At 50.7% G+C, this 17,019-nt stretch overlaps 1 protein-coding gene across 3 annotated transcripts in view; it reads right to left on the minus strand.

Annotated features, from left to right (window-relative positions):
- Positions 1 to 2,574: 2,574 nt before the first annotated feature.
- The window catches only part of Ttyh2 (tweety family member 2), a 41,660-nt gene continuing 27,215 nt past the window's right edge, over positions 2,575 to 17,019 (minus strand). For all 3 annotated transcript variants that reach the window (XM_060386441.1, XM_021635030.2, XM_060386442.1), the window contains 8 exons: positions 15,729 to 15,798; positions 15,436 to 15,491; positions 14,661 to 14,753; positions 14,173 to 14,265; positions 12,703 to 12,845; positions 11,871 to 12,056; positions 11,082 to 11,160; positions 2,575 to 4,395 (listed from right to left, as the gene is read on the minus strand). In XM_060386441.1, the coding sequence (XP_060242424.1) occupies positions 4,321 to 4,395; positions 11,082 to 11,160; positions 11,871 to 12,056; positions 12,703 to 12,845; positions 14,173 to 14,265; positions 14,661 to 14,753; positions 15,436 to 15,491; positions 15,729 to 15,798 (795 nt within the window). In that variant the 3' untranslated portion in view covers positions 2,575 to 4,320. The remainder of the gene's footprint in view (positions 4,396 to 11,081; positions 11,161 to 11,870; positions 12,057 to 12,702; positions 12,846 to 14,172; positions 14,266 to 14,660; positions 14,754 to 15,435; positions 15,492 to 15,728; positions 15,799 to 17,019) is intronic.

A 17,019-nucleotide genomic window follows, 5' to 3' on the forward strand; every position in this document is an offset into this window, starting at 1 on the left:
GTTCAGTTCGAATCATTGGGGGCTGTAGGAGTGGCACAAGGGGTAACAGTGGCACAAGGGGAGCAAGTCAAAGGGACCCGGCTCTGTAGCATGTCCACTGACAGCAGAGTTCATTACATCTGTTCCCGGGCTGTGCTCACTGAAGGCCTCTCTGGAGTCCTGCTCTTTCCCAGAGAACAGGCTAGACAGCTGTCCTCTTCTTACAGCTGACTCTTTCTAGGTGTGCAGTTGTGTCCCTGCCAGATGACCCCAGTGGTGGACAGTGACGCCGTGACCTCTCAACACTACACCACTTTCCCTTAGCAGCTAGTGTGTGGCTCTTCCCTGAGGAAAGGTGGTGACAGAGATACAGAAGTGATGACAGACAGTGCTGACCTGCCCACCTTCCTTTTTTTTTTTTTTTTCCAATAAGAAAACTAGAGTTTTGAGTTTAATTTTATTTTATGTGGATGGGTGTACTGATTGCATTGTCTGTGCACCCTGAGCATGCAGTGTCCAGAGCCGCCAGGAGAGGGCGTCGGACCTCTTGGAACTAGAGTTACAGAGCTTTGTGATCTACCATGTGGAATCAAGCCTTGGGTCGTCTGGAAGAGCAGCCTGTGCTCTTAACCACAGAGCCATACCTCCAGTCCTGACCTTCCTCCATCTTGTAGACCTTTGGCAACTCAGGTTTTCATCTAGTTTGCAGAGCCTGTAAGAGCCCCCACCCCACCCCCACCGTACTGTCACCTAGGTGCTGAGTTGCCGTTTTCTCCAAAAATCAAACTAATTATGGGAGTTCCCACACTGTTCTTACTCATCTCCCCGTGGCTGTGGGTTCCCTCAGGGCAGGCAGAGTCCAGGAAAAGCCACAAGAGCACGTGTCTTTCTGAGCCGGTGAGGTCATCTGCTGTGGGGCTCTCAGCTGCTCCCCTCAAACACTCCCAAAATGTACAGCAGCTGCACTTGGCACTGGTGCTGCTGAGCCAGAAGAGACTTGGGGTGGGGGTGGGGGTTGAGGGGCTGCCCCAGAGATATCGCCCTGCCCCAAGCAGCAACCTATGCGTCAGGTGCGGAGGAAGACAGCAGGAACCCATGAATTGCCAGTGTAGGGGTGCAGCCTGGGCAACTCCTGGCTGGCCACCTGCCCATCCCATGTCCACCCAGAGACACCCAGCACAGGGCCTGGGGCTCTGTATGTGAAACGTCCTGGTTCTGTCCTCACACCAACCAGGTCCTGACCCTTGATGCACCTGCTAATCTACAAAACAAATTGCATTACAGATTTATTCTGAGAATTAATGAAAAATTAATATCAATACCAGGGAGGATTGCCGGTTCCTGGTGAACACACTTAATAAAGGCCACTTATTATCAGCAGCCCAATGAGCAATGATGAGCAATGAATGACCTTCAGGGAGAACGCTGGGGAAGCCCAGAGTAGAAATGGAAACTAGCCCTAGCTCTGTAAGAGGAGCTACAGGCAGAGGTTAGGGAGATGGCTCCATGGATAGGAGCATTCACTGTGCAAGCATGAGGACCTGAGTTCAACTCCTCAGCACTCATCTAAAAAGCTGTTTGTTGTGGGGACATACCCTTAAATTCAGTTGATGGGGAGAACGGGGGTGGGGATGAGAGGGTTTCTGGGGCTTGCTGACCATCAGCCTAGCGAGACCCCATCTCAAGGCAATAGCGTAGAGAGTTGGCAGAGCAGAAGAGCCAAAGCCCTTTGTTTCCTGGTCTATGTGCATATCACACACACACACACACACACACACACACACACACACACCATCACCACCGACAACAAACAAAAAACAAAATAACAACAAAATAGGTAAAGGCCACAGTCACCTGTGACCTGAGACACTCACTCATAGCCCCTTTTAAAAAAGATGTTATAGCCAGGTTTGATGATGATACACACCTTTAGTCCTAGCGTTAAGGAGGCAGAGGACACTGAGGCTAGCCGGATCTAGCGAAAGTTCTAATACAGCCAGAGCTGTCTGTCTCAAACCAACAAAAACAAACAAATAAATGCTAGGCATAATGGCTTTTAGTCCCAGCACTTGGAATGTAGAGGCAGGCAGATCTCAATGAGCCCTAGGTCAGCCTGGTCTACATACTCAGTTCCAGGTCAACCAAGGCTACATATGAGACCTGTGTGCGTGAGTGTTTTCCTTTGTGTATGTGCATTATATGTGGAGACATCAGATTCTGTGGAACCGGAGTGTCAGATGACTGTGAGGCACCATGTGGGTGCTGGGAACTGAACCCAGGTTCTCAGCAAGAACAGTAAGCGCTCTTAACTACTGAGCCATCTCTACAGCCCCGACTCGCCTTCTAGTTTCTACATATCACATGAGTGCTCTCTCCGCATGTACAGATCCCCATATAGATGGTCAGAAGCCACGTGGTTGCTGGGAATCGAACTCAGGACCTCTGGAAAAGCGCAGTGCTCTCAACCACTGAGCCATCTCGCCAGCCGGAGGAGTCTCCTGTAGTCCCTCCCGCCAAGACCTCCGTGGAGGTGACATGCACCCTTGAGTCCCAAGAGCTTATCCAGTAAGGGCCAGTCAGTCAGTCAACTGCACATCTTGAGAAATGGTTTATTTCTTGGCTCAGGTGAGGGCGAGCGTGTGTCAAGCAGAAGCCCACTTGGCTCCTGCAGAACCTGGAGGGGTTTTAGTTTAATGTACATGCATTAAAAAGTCCTTCAGTTGCTGCAGAGGAAACATTAGAAGCGATGTCCGAGGCCAAGGCTGCAGCTCCAGGTCTGCACAGGACACAGACGTGTAAAGGCGGCTCACAGGATACACGGGTTAACATGAGACACAGTGACACCGCCACCCCGTGGCTCGGCTGGGAGCTGTCGGTGTGATGGCAGTGTGGCTCTTCTGAAATGGAAACAGCCCTGTCCCACACCATCACCCATGCCCTGCTTAGCCATACAAGGCCATGGGGCTTCAGTGTATAGTGTGTGCAGGGTTGGCAGGAGGCTGGAAGCACCAAAGATCCTAACCTGGTCCCTCAGCAGGCAGGACAGGGGTCGTTACTTTCTCCTGGCTACAAAATGGCTGCTCCTCAGAATCGAGAAAGGCCCTCAGCCTTCTTACTTTTCATGCCTCTCCCTTTACAAGGCCCCAGATATCCTTCTCCAGCCATCTGGGACAGAATGTCTCACCAATCTTTTATTTTATTTAAAAAAAAAAAGGACAGGGTATCATGGTGCACACCTTTGACCCGAAGCATTCTCAAGGTGGAGGCAGATGGATGTCTGAGTTCAAGATCAGTCTGATCTACAGAATGAGTTCCAGGACAGCCAGGGCTACACAGAGAAACCCTGTCCCCAAGAAACCAAAAACTCTAAAAACAAAAACCAAAACAAATCCACTCCTGGCCTGGTGTGGTAGCACATGCCTCTAGACCCCGTACTCTGTGAGTTCTAGGTCAGTCATGGCTATATAATGAGACTGCAACAAAACCCCCAAGCCCCACAACCCTCTTCTCAGCCTCTCCTCCAGACCTGCAGGATGGCTTGTGTGAGGGCCACAGTAGGATCAGGAGGAAGACCTGAGCCTGAATTTACCACAAAACCTGGATGTGCCCTTGAGGGAGGTGTGAGTCTTTGGATCATCAGAATGTTTTCAGCCACTGGGGATGAGAGTTCAGTTGCTTTTGAAGTGTCTTTTCATACCTGAGACAGTCCCCACCAGCAGCTGAGACCTGGCTCCAGAATGGAGGTGGCTGGCGGAGGCTTGAGAATGTGGCGGGCTTTCCCCTCATGCTTCTGCCCGAGGCTGCCAGGCTGAGTGCCCAGGCTGAAGCCACCAATCCCCTCTTGGGAGTTCTCTTGATGCTACCCTTCCGAGGTCTAGGCAGAGTCTGTGTGGTCCCAGAATGTGAGTCCTGGACCAAGTGTTCTCCTAACACACCTCCAACTGTCACCTGCCTAGGGACCAAAGACAGAGTAACTGGAAGGTGTGGCCTGGGCGTAGGGCCACCCTTAACAAGAGGCGGGGGTCCGGTGGCAGGACCTAGAGAGAGCAGGGCTCTTAGGGTGTGGTCCCTTTCTCACCGCCACTTCTCATCTGCCGAGGGTGGGTGGGCTGAACCAGGCAGCCGGGTCCAGAAAAGCAGCTGAGTCCTAGGGAGTTAAGGCAGGAGAGGCTGGTCTAGTCACGGGCCTGGTAGCCACCTGAGGACTTTGGTCAGGAGTCCCAGCTGTGTCTCTGCAGCCATGGGAGCCTGCTGGTGTCCAGGAACTTTCGGCTTCTATTGCAGAAACTCAGCTGGGTTCTGCATCTGCTGAAAACCAAGCTGGCAGGAGGAGGCAGGTACCTAGGATGGGAACTCGTAGTGTCTCAGGTGCTCATCTGCCACGGACATGTAGGTGGCCCTCATGCTGGGAGAATACTGTGGAGGAGAGAAGGGACAGTCAGAACGGGGCACAGTCGCCACTGGGTCAACAGACATTATATAGTCCACCTTCCCTGCTGTTTATGCTGCTTCTACACCCATGGATTCAACTAAATTTGGATCAAAGCTAAAAAAAAAAAAAAAAAAAAGCCTGTATTGAGCATATCTGTACTTTTGAGCATATCTGTAATTTTTGTTTCCTTCTTTTATTCCTGCTATTTATTTAGACTTTGTAGTTCAGGCTAGCCCAGGACTCCCTTTGTAGCCAGACTGGACTCCAACTCAAAAGGATCTTTTGGTCCCAGCCTCCAAAGGAGCTGGGATTGTATGTGTGTGCCACCTTACCCAGAAGCAATGAAGCAACTACCTGCACAGCCACATTGCATTAGTTATTGCAAGCAACCCAGCTGGGATCCTGAACATACAGGAGGATGCGTGCAGGAAAACCAGCACAAATCGTGTTACAAAACGGGCTGGAACTTCCCCAGAAGTTGGATGGGTATTCTTGGGATTCCTGGGGCCAGGCCTCTGGGGACAAAGGTACTGGGAACTTCTCAGGTGACAACCTGGGCAGGCACAGCAGGCAGACAGTGTCTTTATCACAGGGTATTCTGTAGCTTGAGATGCCTCATGCCTGCTGGGACACCAGGCTTTAGCCTCTAGCATAGCATGCACACGCAGAGCAGGGACCCTCCTCCCCCCACACCTAGCAGCACCCATGCTGTGTTCTCATGAGGCACAGCACTGGGCTGTACCAGGCATGCCAGGGAATATCAGTTACCTAGCGGCCAGCAGACTGAGGGGCACGGTCCACAGATCCTAGGAGCTGGGTTCAAACCCCACGTGTGCAAATGCTAGCTACATCGGTTTTCTGAGACAAGGTATTTTACTGACTGGTAGGTGAAATCTTGCCCAGTAGGTGAGCCTGGTTGGCCAGTGAGCCCCAGGGAGTCACCTGTCTGTACTCCTCCAGCGTTGAGATTACAGCATAGACTACCACACCTAGCTTTTTATGATGTAGGTTCTGGAGGCTCCAATTCAGGCGCTCACAAGGCACACACTTTACTGAGTGCACTTTCACCCAGTCCCTATACATTTTCCTTGCCTGTGACTTTGGCTGAGGTCTTTCTAACCTCTCCTGGCCTCTGTTTCCCCACTTGAAAAATGGACCTAAAAGAATTCAGCAAGACCCTTTCTATAAGGGTCTTCAAACATCCAGGGAGTTTAAAAATCCCATCAATGAAGTTTGTTTGTTTGTTGTAGTTGTTGTTGTTTTTTTAATTGAGATAGGATTCACAAAACAAGAAGCAAAGCTTTTAAAAGTGTCACCAACAGTTTTAAAGTGCTGCTCTGGAAATCCCAGAACTGAAGAAGCTGCAACACATGTGCAAGCCCAGCAGACCCAGGCACACTCCGAGGAGCAGAGAAGGCTTCTCCTTTCATTTCCTGTGCCCCAAACCCCAGGGACCTTTGACACAGGTCCCTAGGATCCTGTGTTAAAGCGTTTCCTTTTCTTCTAAGAAATGTTTAGATTTATTTCCCGTGTAGGACTGATTGGCATGCAGGTCTGTATTTGCTCCACATGTGTACTTGGCCTGCAAAGGTCAGAAGAGGGCATCAGATTGCCTGGAGCTAGAGTACCAGATGTGTGAGCCACCATGTGGGGGCTGGGAATTGAACCTGAGTCCTCTGCAAGAACAGCCAGTGCTATCAGCCCACTGATCGACCTCTCCAGCTTTGAGAGTCTGCATTTAACAAGCTTGTCACTGCTGCTGGTCTCCTGACCCCAGGGTCATTTCCGAGGTTTAGGGCACACAAAGCAGCAAGCATAGCACTTAAAGAAGGAGGAGGAGAAAGGGGCATGAGGTGCTTCAGGAAGCCCAGTGCATCTCCATGAGAGGACCTTGCCTCTCAGATATCTATAATCTCTAATGGTGATGCAGTTGTCAAGGCTGGGGTAGGACTGGGGGATGGGCTGCTACTGATATCTAGCAAGCAGAAGCCAGGTAAACATCCCACAATGACCGGGCTGGCTTCAACCCACAGGACCACCCTGTCCATCAAAGCACATGGCAGCTGAGAGTGGTGATTCTCCACTCTGGCTCCCAGGCCAGCAGCAGCAGCTTTGCCTGGGAATAGGCTAGACTCCCTGGGTCCCCACCCAGATTCCACAAGCCCTTTAAAAGACTCCAGTGTGCACACAAGCACTACACCATCCCCATGAAAGCAGTGTTCCCCAAACCTTGCCTGCTAAGTTTGTTAGGCTTCAAGTCTCCCAGACCACTTCCCTGGGAGAGTCAGCTTCTGTGGGTCTGTGAGTCTGTGAATGCTGCCCTTATTACAGGAAAATGACAAGGGGTCACTGGTTTGGACTGGAAATTGAAGCTGAGACCTGCCCTGAGCCGGACAGAAAATCAAAATGGAATCACTTACGCTAAAGCTCCACACAAGTGAGAATTGCCAGGTTTCCTCTGAAATAGGTCCATTTTAAGCAGGGAGATCATGAGGTTCCCTCTTCTTTAATCCTTACCCAAAATGATGAGATTAGAAGTGTCTCTTTTCAGCCAGGCATGGTGGTGCACACCTGTAATCCCAGCACTCTGGGAGGCAGAGGCAGGAAGATGGCTGTAAGTTTGAGGCCAGCCTGGTCTACAAAGTGAATCCAGGACAGCCAAGGCTACGCAGAGAAACCCTGTCTCGAAAAAACAAAACAAAACAACAGAAAATGTCTCTCTTTTCTTATACAAGAAAGAGAACTCTGAAAAGAGGAATCCACATCTTGTTTCTTGTTTCTGCTTTCCTTAGTCCTTTGCTGTCTGAAAGCCCGTCTTCTGGGGTTGGGAGTATAGCTTGTGGTAGACAGAGCATGTGTGAGGTCTCTGGTTCTAGTCCTTAGCACCAAGACAAACAAACCTCAAATAAAACTTTACTATCCCTTTCAGGGCTTACAGCAAAACTGCTGTTTTATGGAATGGAAGAGTTTAGAATTGAAAATAAAGCTAGTGACGGTCCTGAACTGAGGAGTCTTCACCATGGCTCTGGTCACTTTTTACTGGGGGTCTAGGAAAGGGTCTGGAAAAGGAAGAGAGATTCCCTGGAGGCAGAGATAGGGAAGACACTCTCGGGCCAAGGAGCAGGCTAAACCTTTGATGGCCTTGTTTCCACTCTCACCCACTAACTAGGATGACTCTTTTGGAGGGAGGTGGAGGCAGAGGGAGGTGGGGCAGAGGCACAGGTGGCGTATATCCACCTCACAGCCCTGAACTCTGAGAGTTCAGAGACGGGCACATGGGGTAGAGGGCACCCGGCTGTGCTGTCTTCCCTGAGGCAGATGCCTACACCCTCATCTTGTTTGTTTCCATGGACAACATCATCAGTACCTATCTTTCCAGATGACCCTAGCAGGGGCAGAGGATGGGAATCTTTCCCCAGAGCTACCTGAGATGGAAGCAGCTGGTACTCACCTTTTGCCAAAGCAACCAGGGTTTTTCCGCCCTCCAGCCTTACAAATAAGGTCAGCTACTTTTTACCGCATCCCAGGACACAGAGAGTAGCCTGGCTGTCTCAAATAGAAGGCAATCTAAAAACCACTTTTATTAACAATCACAGGATAGTGATTAATTCCTTTTTCACAGGAGCAGATTTTCCTGAATCATGTTTGGCTTAGATTAATAATAAAGTCAGTCTGTGTCCCTGAGGCTGGGCAGCTGGAGACAGACAGAAGGATCTAGAAGGCTTTGATTAGCAGGGAAAGCAGGATGGATTTTGAAGGTGCGACCTCCAAATCACTACTACATAAGTCACACATGGAAGGGCATGACCGAGAACCCAGCACCTGGGAAACAGGCAGCCGTCGGTTTATAGTGAGTTATGAGTTAGAGCTCAGCAGGCTACATGAGACCCTGTTTTAAGAAGTAATGAGGGGGCTGGAGAGATGGGTAAGCAATGAAGAGCACCTGCTTTTCTTCTCCCAGAACACCTGACTTCAGCTCCCAGCATCCACCTCAGGAAGCTCGTAACCCCAGTTCCAAGGGATACGACTCCCTCTTCTGTCCTCTGTGTGCACGGACACATGTGGTGAACGCACACATGTGTACACGTATACACACACACACACACACACACACACAAATAAATAAAGATAGATCTTAAGAGTTGTGGAAGGGAAAAGCGGGATTTGTGGCGGCAGGCTTTGCAGTGGGCAGGCCAGGGTGCTGCTAACTGTCCATCGGTGTCCATTGGTGTGCTTCCTGGGTTCCCAGGGCCCTGGGCCACCTCACTGTTGCTTGGTATCTAGTACTTCTTCCTTATCAGCCAGTGGTCCCCTTGGAACTACATGGATGGGCAGGTGGAATGCCTCTCTCTCTAGCATTTTCTTATGAATGCCACACCATTGTGAAGAAGTGTTTTTTGTTTTGTTTTGTTTTGTTTTTAAAGAGAGAACCAGCCTGCTGTCTTATGGCACTCGCCGCATGCTGTACACGATCATACTGTACATGATCCATCCCTTCAGTGCTCAGGCCTGTCATCACCATCCCAGTTCTACACACAGGAGAACTGAGGCCAGAGAGGAAGAGGCCATGTCCCAGGTCATAGAGGCCCCACGATATAAGCTGGGATTTGAACCCAGGCACCTGGACACCGGAGTCCAGGCTGTTCTCCTACCTGCAGCTCTCTGCATTAGCAACAACCCTGGGCTGTGTGGACGCTACTCTGGGGACAGACAGCATGGTGCTTTCTCATTGTCCACCCACCCGGCACATCCTAGGCTCCTATCCTGGTCCTGCTTCTTGGTTGGAAGTGGCAGCGAGGGCAAGAGGCACAGACCTCACCTGGGCATGGCCCTGGGGGCTTTGAGTTTTGCTGGGGTGGAGGAAGGCTGGGACTGGTAGCAGCAGCCTTGGATAGGCCACCACAGCACCAAGCCAGCCTACTGCACCCAGGCCCCAGTTAAGGGGAAACACAATTGTAAAGAAAAGGGCCGGGGCTACAGCTCAATGGCTTAGCAATAACTGGCTGCTCATGAGGTCCTGGCTCATCCCCTAGCACCAGAGCCCAAAGAAATCTCTTAAAGGAAACAATCTCTTAAAAAGGAAACAAGAAGCCCATAGCACAGGACTATAGTCTCAGCACCTTGGGAGGTGGAGGCAGGGGGATCAGGAGTACAAAGTCATAAGCACAGAAAAGGGAAGTGTGCTGTTAGTTTTCTGTCAACTTGACTCATGTGAGAAGAGGGAACCTCAGATGAGAAAATGCCTCCATCAGATTGGCCCATGGGCATGTTTGTGGGCATATTCTTGACTGATGATTGCCACGTGAGGGCTTAGCCCGCTGTGTGTGGCGCCATTCCTGGGCAGGTGGTCCTGGGCTATGTAAGAAAGGCTGCTGAGCAAGCCAGTGAGCAGTGGTCCTCCATGGCCTCTGCTTTGTTCCTGATTTGAGTTTCCCTCAGTAATGAACAAGGATGAGGACTAATAAACCTCTCCTTCCAAGTAGCCTATTGTTTATCACAGCAGTGAAAAGCCAACTAAGACAGACAGGAAAGACAGGCAGACAGACAGACAGGAAGAAGGAAAGAGACCTTCATTTATCATCTGTAGGAAACTTGCTGTGAGTGACTTCTGGGGAGCAAACCAGGGCCTCTGACATGGTAAATGAGTGATCTACCACTGAGCTAACACAGCCCTAACCTCTTTAGAAGGTGGAAGAGGGTCTGGAGAGACGGCTCAGTGATTAAGAGCACTGGCTGCTCTTTCAGAGGACCTGGGTTCAATTCCCAGCACCTACATGGTGGTTTACATAGCAGTTTACATTCATCTGTAACTCCAGTTCCACAGGGATCTGATGCCCTCTTCTGACCTCTACGGGCCCAGGTATGCACATGCTATATAGGCATACATGCAAACAACAACAAACAAAACCCCACGCACATTAAATAAATGCCAAAGCGATTTCGATCTGGTCTTACAATGCAGGAATACTTTCTTTTTTGTTGTTTGTTTCATTTTCTTTTTGAAGTAGGATCTCATATGTCTCAGGCTGGTCTTGAACTTGTTCTGTGTAACTTGTAACTTCTCAAACCACCACAGCAAGTTTTACGTGGTGCTGGGGTTTGAACCCAAGGCTTCATGCATGCTAGGCAGGAAGTCTACCAACTGATTCACATCCCTAGCCTTAGGAGCAGTTTCCTGAGGGCTATGTAAAGGTCATTATCAAAGAATGTGTTGTTCCCCCAAACCCTTCCCCCATTGACAGCTTTTTTTTTTTTTTTTGTGCCTGGCTCCAAGCTGGAGCACCCTGATTGTCGTGTGATGTGAGAAATTCATTTTTCCTTCTGAGTAAAAACAATAACCACAAGCATGGCTAACCTAACTACCCAGAGGATTTATGATGGGCCAGCGTGGCAAATGCTGTCACTGGTCCTCTTGCTGGAAGACAGAGACGGTTGCGCAATGGGCCACGTCTGCGAGGCCATCTAACAGGGCTGAGACGGCTTTGTCTTTACAGTCTGGGTAGCTGACGGCCCAGGACACGCATGGCGGTCTGCTTTAATGCTCACTTGAAGACAAAGCTGTTCTCTTCTTTCCGCTCTCTGTGGAGAGCGCACACCGCACCGACAGGCTTTATCTTTTATTATGTCTCTGACATAAAGGGCAGTGCCTTTGCCAAAGAGGAGTACTCACTGTGGGCGGAGGGGAACCTCTCCCAATGAGCGGCACGTTTTCGTATCGTGGGTTCCCACCAAAGAGGATGGCCTGGTTCCTGCGGGCCGAGAGGAGATCAGGTGTGAGTGCACGAGGGTGGTGGTGGCGGTGGCGGGTGGAGGTGGGTATGATGGAGGGGTTATGGGTAGGACAGTAAAGGCAAAAGACCTGGGCATGGTGGCTCCCACCTGCAAACCCAGCACTTGGGAGGTGGCGGACAGCTTGGCTTACAGGGTGAGGCTGCTTTAAGGCAGTGGTTCTCAACCTTCCTAACGCTGTGACCCTTTACAGTCCCTAGTGTCGTGGTGACCCTCCGCCATGAAATCACCTTGTTGCCACTTCCTCACTGTGATTTTGCTACTGTTGTAAATCACGATATAAATAGCTGGTGTGTAGGCTATCTCATATGCAACCCCTGTGGGGTGAAGACCCACAGGGTGAGAACCATTGCTCTAGGGGACCAGGGGAGGGACTGCATGGCTTGGAGAAGTGCGGCCTCTCAGGCCTAGGACTGATCTGGGGGCTTGTGGCGAAAGTCCATGGCTTGAGCCCTATGGTGTGCTTTTGCAGAACATACATGGCGGTGGAAAAGCTATCCTGGGCTACTACAGTCAGGGGACCAGGGTTTGCCTCTGATGCCTTCCTTTGCTCCCTGTCTGTAAATCCAGATTCATTGCAGGTTGGGGAAGGCCATACGGCTCAGCCTGGGTGTGGGTGACTCAGGAGGCCTACTGGGTGTGGGCAACTCCGGAACCCTACTGTGCGTACATGTACTCGGAGACAGGGGCATTGGAGATGGTCTGGGCAGGAGGCTGAAGGCTGCACTGGCTGCCGAGGCCGCTGCTGTAGCTGCAGAAACTGTGCAGTTGCCCCCTCGTCGGGTTGTGGGCTGCGATGCGCCGAGCTTGGGGGTTGAAAGGGTCATCCTCGTCAATGTCATCATAGTCTCTGTCCCTAGAACGAGATGTAGAAGTTGGCCAGCCATGAGGGCTGAGGCTCAAGGCTGTGAGGTCCTATTATGCTCCCAAATCTCTCCTTCTAGGATACTCTCAGGCCGTATGCATCTTCTTCAACAGCCACAGAAGCATGGTCCTCAGAGGACAATTTATTCCACCTGATTCCAATTCCACGTCCGCCTCTTCCAGACAGCACACCATACTGGCTGCATTCACAGGGGCGAGAGTGTGGCCCATTTGCTCTGTCCTGTACATCCATGAGGTCCTGAAATCCCACCTTATCTTTGTCTCTCTCCCCAAGGAGCCAGTAAGCTCCATCTTAACAGTAATATCTTTCTTTGACCTTCCTTGCTGTTTCCTGGGGCCTCTCTCTCTCATCATGTCACCTTGCAAAGTTTTGCCAAGGAAGAAAAGCAAGGTCTTCTGGGTACTGTCAGGAAGGGGCGTCACCATCTTTGGTCCTGTTACTTTTACAGGGATCTCTTTTAACTCTCAGGGAAATCCAGGCAGCCTTCTGGAGCTGAGTGTCAGACCCTCTGCCACCCTCCTTTGCCTCAGGTGACCAGCTCATTGGTTCCCCCTGCATAAAACCTCCACACTGTGTGTGTGGGGAGGGTCAGGGCTCTGCCTTTCTGGTGCCCTACCTGTTGATGAAGTGTTTCCAGGCCCGAGGCCCTGCACAGGTCAGGATGGAGAAAGCCAGGGCAGCCAGGAGAGAGAAGAGACCGAGGAAGAGCAGGCCCTCAATGCCGTCATAGCAGATACCAGTGAGTGCGTCCAGGTAGTCCTGGGGAAACAGGGATGTCTCATTGCAGATGGGGGGTGGCAAAGCCTGGGATCTGAGCTCTTCTATGAAGTCCCTCTCTTCCCTGCCTACGCCTCCAGTGTTCTGGCTGCTCCCTACCCCAAGAACACCCCACTTCCTTTTAGGGTCCCCACTCTGGAGCTACCTGACAGGCCCCTTGGCACAAGGATTTGCTGACCTCCTACTGTGTGCCAGACCCTGGAGGCTGACCTCAAGATAGACAGATGAGGTGGTGGCTAGTTGTAGAGCTGGAAACAAGTTATATCCATAAATCTTTCATTTTAAAAAAGTTTATTATTTTATGTGACAGTATGTATAAGTGTAGATGATGTATGTTTGAGTGTGAGTATACCCATGTGTTTACTCTAAATCTATATGGGTTGTGGAAGATGTTGACATACATTGACTTACTGCTTTGGGAGTGAGGTGCTCATGTACCCCAAGTGTCCTCTGAATTACTGTGTATATATGAGGCTGGTTTTTGTTTTTTGTTTTTTGGAGGCAGGTTTTCTCTCTGTAGCCCTGGCTGTCCTGGAACTCACTCTGTAGACCAGGCTGGACTCGAACTCACAGAGATCCACTTGCCTCTGCCTCCCAAGTGCTGGGATTAAAGACATCACCACCCTTCTGTCATTTTGGTTTGCTTTTTTGTTTTGTTTATTTAGACAGGATTTTACTACGTAGCCCTAGTTGGCTTGGAACTCACAGAGATCCACCTGCCTTTGCCTCCCGATTGCTGGGTATTAAAACCATGTGCATATAGCTTTTCCTCTTTCTCTCCTTCCTTCTCCCTCTCTCCCTTCCCCACCCTCCATCTTTCTTCCCCTTCACCCGTCTCTGAGACATGACTTCAGTAAATAGCCCAGGTGGTCTAAAATCCATGCTCTTCCTGCTTCTGCCTCTAAGTATTGGGAGTGCAAGCATGTATCAACATGTCTGGTACACACTATCCTGGCAATGAGATTGAAACACTGATTTGCAAGATGGGGAGATGGATAGGTTGACCAGATGGCCAGAAATCTAGACAGTGGCCAATTATATAGTTATCATTTAAGTCAGGGTCTTCCAATGTTCTAAAACTAACCTGCCTAGCCCTCCTAGGTCCCTATCTTAAGTTCCTTTCATGGGGTGCCCCTCATCAGCCATTGGAGAAATCAAGAAGCCAGGCACCTCCTTCCACTTCCCACTATTTGGCTTCAGCCTTATTTCTGGGCCTGAAGGGAGCCCAGGTAGTCCTTTCCCTAGATCTCTGCTGGCAAAATATACCTGCTGGTGCACCCCACACCCTCCACAGCTGGTCACGTAGTACCTTGTGCAGCCCTCGGCAATCCAACATGGCAGTCAGCTGGTGCAGGCTGGTCTCAGAGGAGTTTAGCAGAAGCTGGATGCCAAGAAGTTCTTTCTGAATTAAGAGGAAAAGAGAAGTCAGAGTGAGAAGCTGAGGAGGGTGTGAACAAAGGATTACAAAGAGCCAGCTGGGCATGGTGGCACATGCCTAATCCCAGCACTCAGGGAGGCAGAGGCAGGCAGATCTCTTTGAGTTCAAAGCGAGTCCAGGACAGCCAAGGCTACACAGGGAAACTCTGTCTCAAAAAATTAAAAACAAAAACCTCGACAAAACAAAAAAGGTTACAAAGAGCTATGTGCAAAGAGGCCTTTTGATAGAAGGAAAGGACTGAGCCACAGGGGAGAGAGGGGTGTACAGCTGGCAGAATGCTCACCCAAACCTGCGGTACAGCTAGGAGAGTGGCAGAGGAAAGGGTGGCTAGGGGTGGGGTTCAACCAGGGCTCCCTTACCTCTGCTGTAGGGAAGAGGGGCACAGCAAACTGCAGCAGGCCTACCACCTGGATCTGCATGGTGGTCAGCGAGCGCTGGAAGACGGTCAGTGACTGCATGGAGAGACCAAGGCTCCCATGAGAATCCATTTCCCAGAAGTCCCACAGCTACCAGGAGGCCTGACCTCCTGTACCTACATCACCATCATGCAAATATGCAGGGGTTGTCTGGGCAGGCTGTAACCATTGTAAAGGGCTTCTTGAACTCCGAATTCAGGGGACAGGCATAATAAATTGGGATCCCATTGATTTTGGAACACTGGAAGACCTTGACTCATAGAGGGAAGCTATTCCCCAGCATTCAGACCTCTAGCCATCTGGTCAACCCAACCATTATGGCATGATTACACTCTTCCCAACCTCTCTAGCTCTTTAACAGCTCTACAGTTCTCTTGCTTTTGGCTACTCAGATGAGCTCCTCAGACTAACAGCATGGACCTTGCCAGGGAGATGGTGAGAAATGAAGAACCTGGGGCCTGCATCCATCTCCTGCATAGCACCAGCAGAGTAACCAGCTCTATAGGGAGGTGCACACTCATGAGCATAGGAGAATGAGGTAGAACGCGGTAACCAAGAGCAAAGCTTCCTTCAAGAGAGTGGCTAAAAGAGGAACCACAATGAAGCAATGCCCAGCTGTCCACCATCTTGGTACATGGTGGGGCTCAGGGTCCAGACAGAGGGAGGTCCAGAGATGAGGGGCTGTGGGGAGGGGGAGAGGGACGTTGGGTGGCTGTACCTGCTGGAAGGGGCTGCTTAGGCTCTGACTGCAATGCAGGTAGTAGCGGGTCACCTCTGCAAGGAAATAGCATCAACGTCAGGAAGCTCACAGGAAACCAGACCCTCTGCCTGCTCAGTGGTCCATCCCGCACCCTTCTTTCCTCAAGCTCACAAGGGAGGCAGTTTTCCAGGAAGTGGTCTGGGGTAGGGAGAGGCTAGGTGACTGCAAGTAAAGTGTAGGTAGTGGATCCTGTGGGCTTAGCCTGAGCATGGGGAATGGCCCTACGGACAGAAGGTCCCAGAGGACATTACCTGAGCTGACCTGGTTCTGTGTGTTGTTCAGAATGTAGATGTCAGGAGCCATACAGAAGTCACTGGTGCCCTGAGTCATGGAGACAGAAGTGGGTAGAGAAAGGTCAGACCCTCAGGCACTGGGAGGAGTGAGTCTGGCTCCTGCTGCCCTGGGGAGGCTCCTTTGGATTCAAAGCTTCTTCAGAGTACCCTGACATTCATCTCCTCTTCCATACAAACACAATCGCCCTTCCCCCCGACATATGCAATCGCCCACATACACTCAGGACCATGGAGCGTGGTTTTATATACAAACCACCAGCATTCATAATAAATTAGCCAGCCTATTATTATGAGTCAGAGGTGCAGCGCCAGCAGGCCTGGTGGTGTACTCTCACCTCTTGGCTGGAGCGGTAGAGGTGAGAAGCTAGGCTAGGGTTGCTGCAGAGAAGTGTTGGCAAGCAGAGAAAGGCCATTGTCTTTGAGTCACCCCTCCAGAAAGGGAACTAGCAACCGCCTGCCTTTATGAGGCCTTACTAAGGCTGAGGCTTCTCTTCTTTCTCTGCTTAGGCCAGGCCTGAGCTTTAACCCACATCTCCTGGGAGAGTGGGTTAAGATATTGTGAGGGTACATGGCTTACTGTGAGAAGGCAAATTTATCAGTGAAGATGATGTATGCATGTGTATATATGCAGCATGTGTTCACGTATGCATGCATGTGTGTGCATGTTTGTGTCCATGCATCATTCATTCAATGGCGAATAGGATGGAGGAAGGGTGGAGGTGAGGAAGAGAGCACCTAGTGCAAGCGAGGTGGGCGGGATGAGGGTGGAGAGCCACCAAAGCCTCAAGAGAGTGATGGCTGAGCATGGAGGAAGTTCTTGATTATCTGAAGAGGTCATCCCTGTGACTCTCGTGGTGAGAGCTATGTCAACAGCCAAGATGGCTACTACATATTAAACAGTCACCATGTGCCATTTGAGGCGCCGAATACTATTATTCTCCCCATTATACACAGGAGAAAACTGAGGCACAGAGAACTTTAGTCGCTTTCCAGAGGTTCTGCTCCTGGGCAGGGATGAAGGGATGCCATGGCTAAGGATAAGGGTTCAAGCAGCTATGCTCCTGCCTCTTGCCCAAGAGGTGGGCCTGTTGCCCCTCAGGCCTGTACGTTCTGGGCATGTCCCATCCCATTTGAGACACCTCACCAACTCCTCCTGCTCTCTTCCTTTTTTGCATTGCCTCTCCTCTGTACAAAGGGCCCTCAGCTCCTAAAGTATGTCTGTGGCTCACTACTGACTACATAGGATTGG

This window comes from Meriones unguiculatus, chromosome 7 (genome assembly GCF_030254825.1).
Source record: "Meriones unguiculatus strain TT.TT164.6M chromosome 7, Bangor_MerUng_6.1, whole genome shotgun sequence".
In the NCBI taxonomy this organism is placed as follows: domain Eukaryota; kingdom Metazoa; phylum Chordata; class Mammalia; order Rodentia; family Muridae; genus Meriones; species Meriones unguiculatus.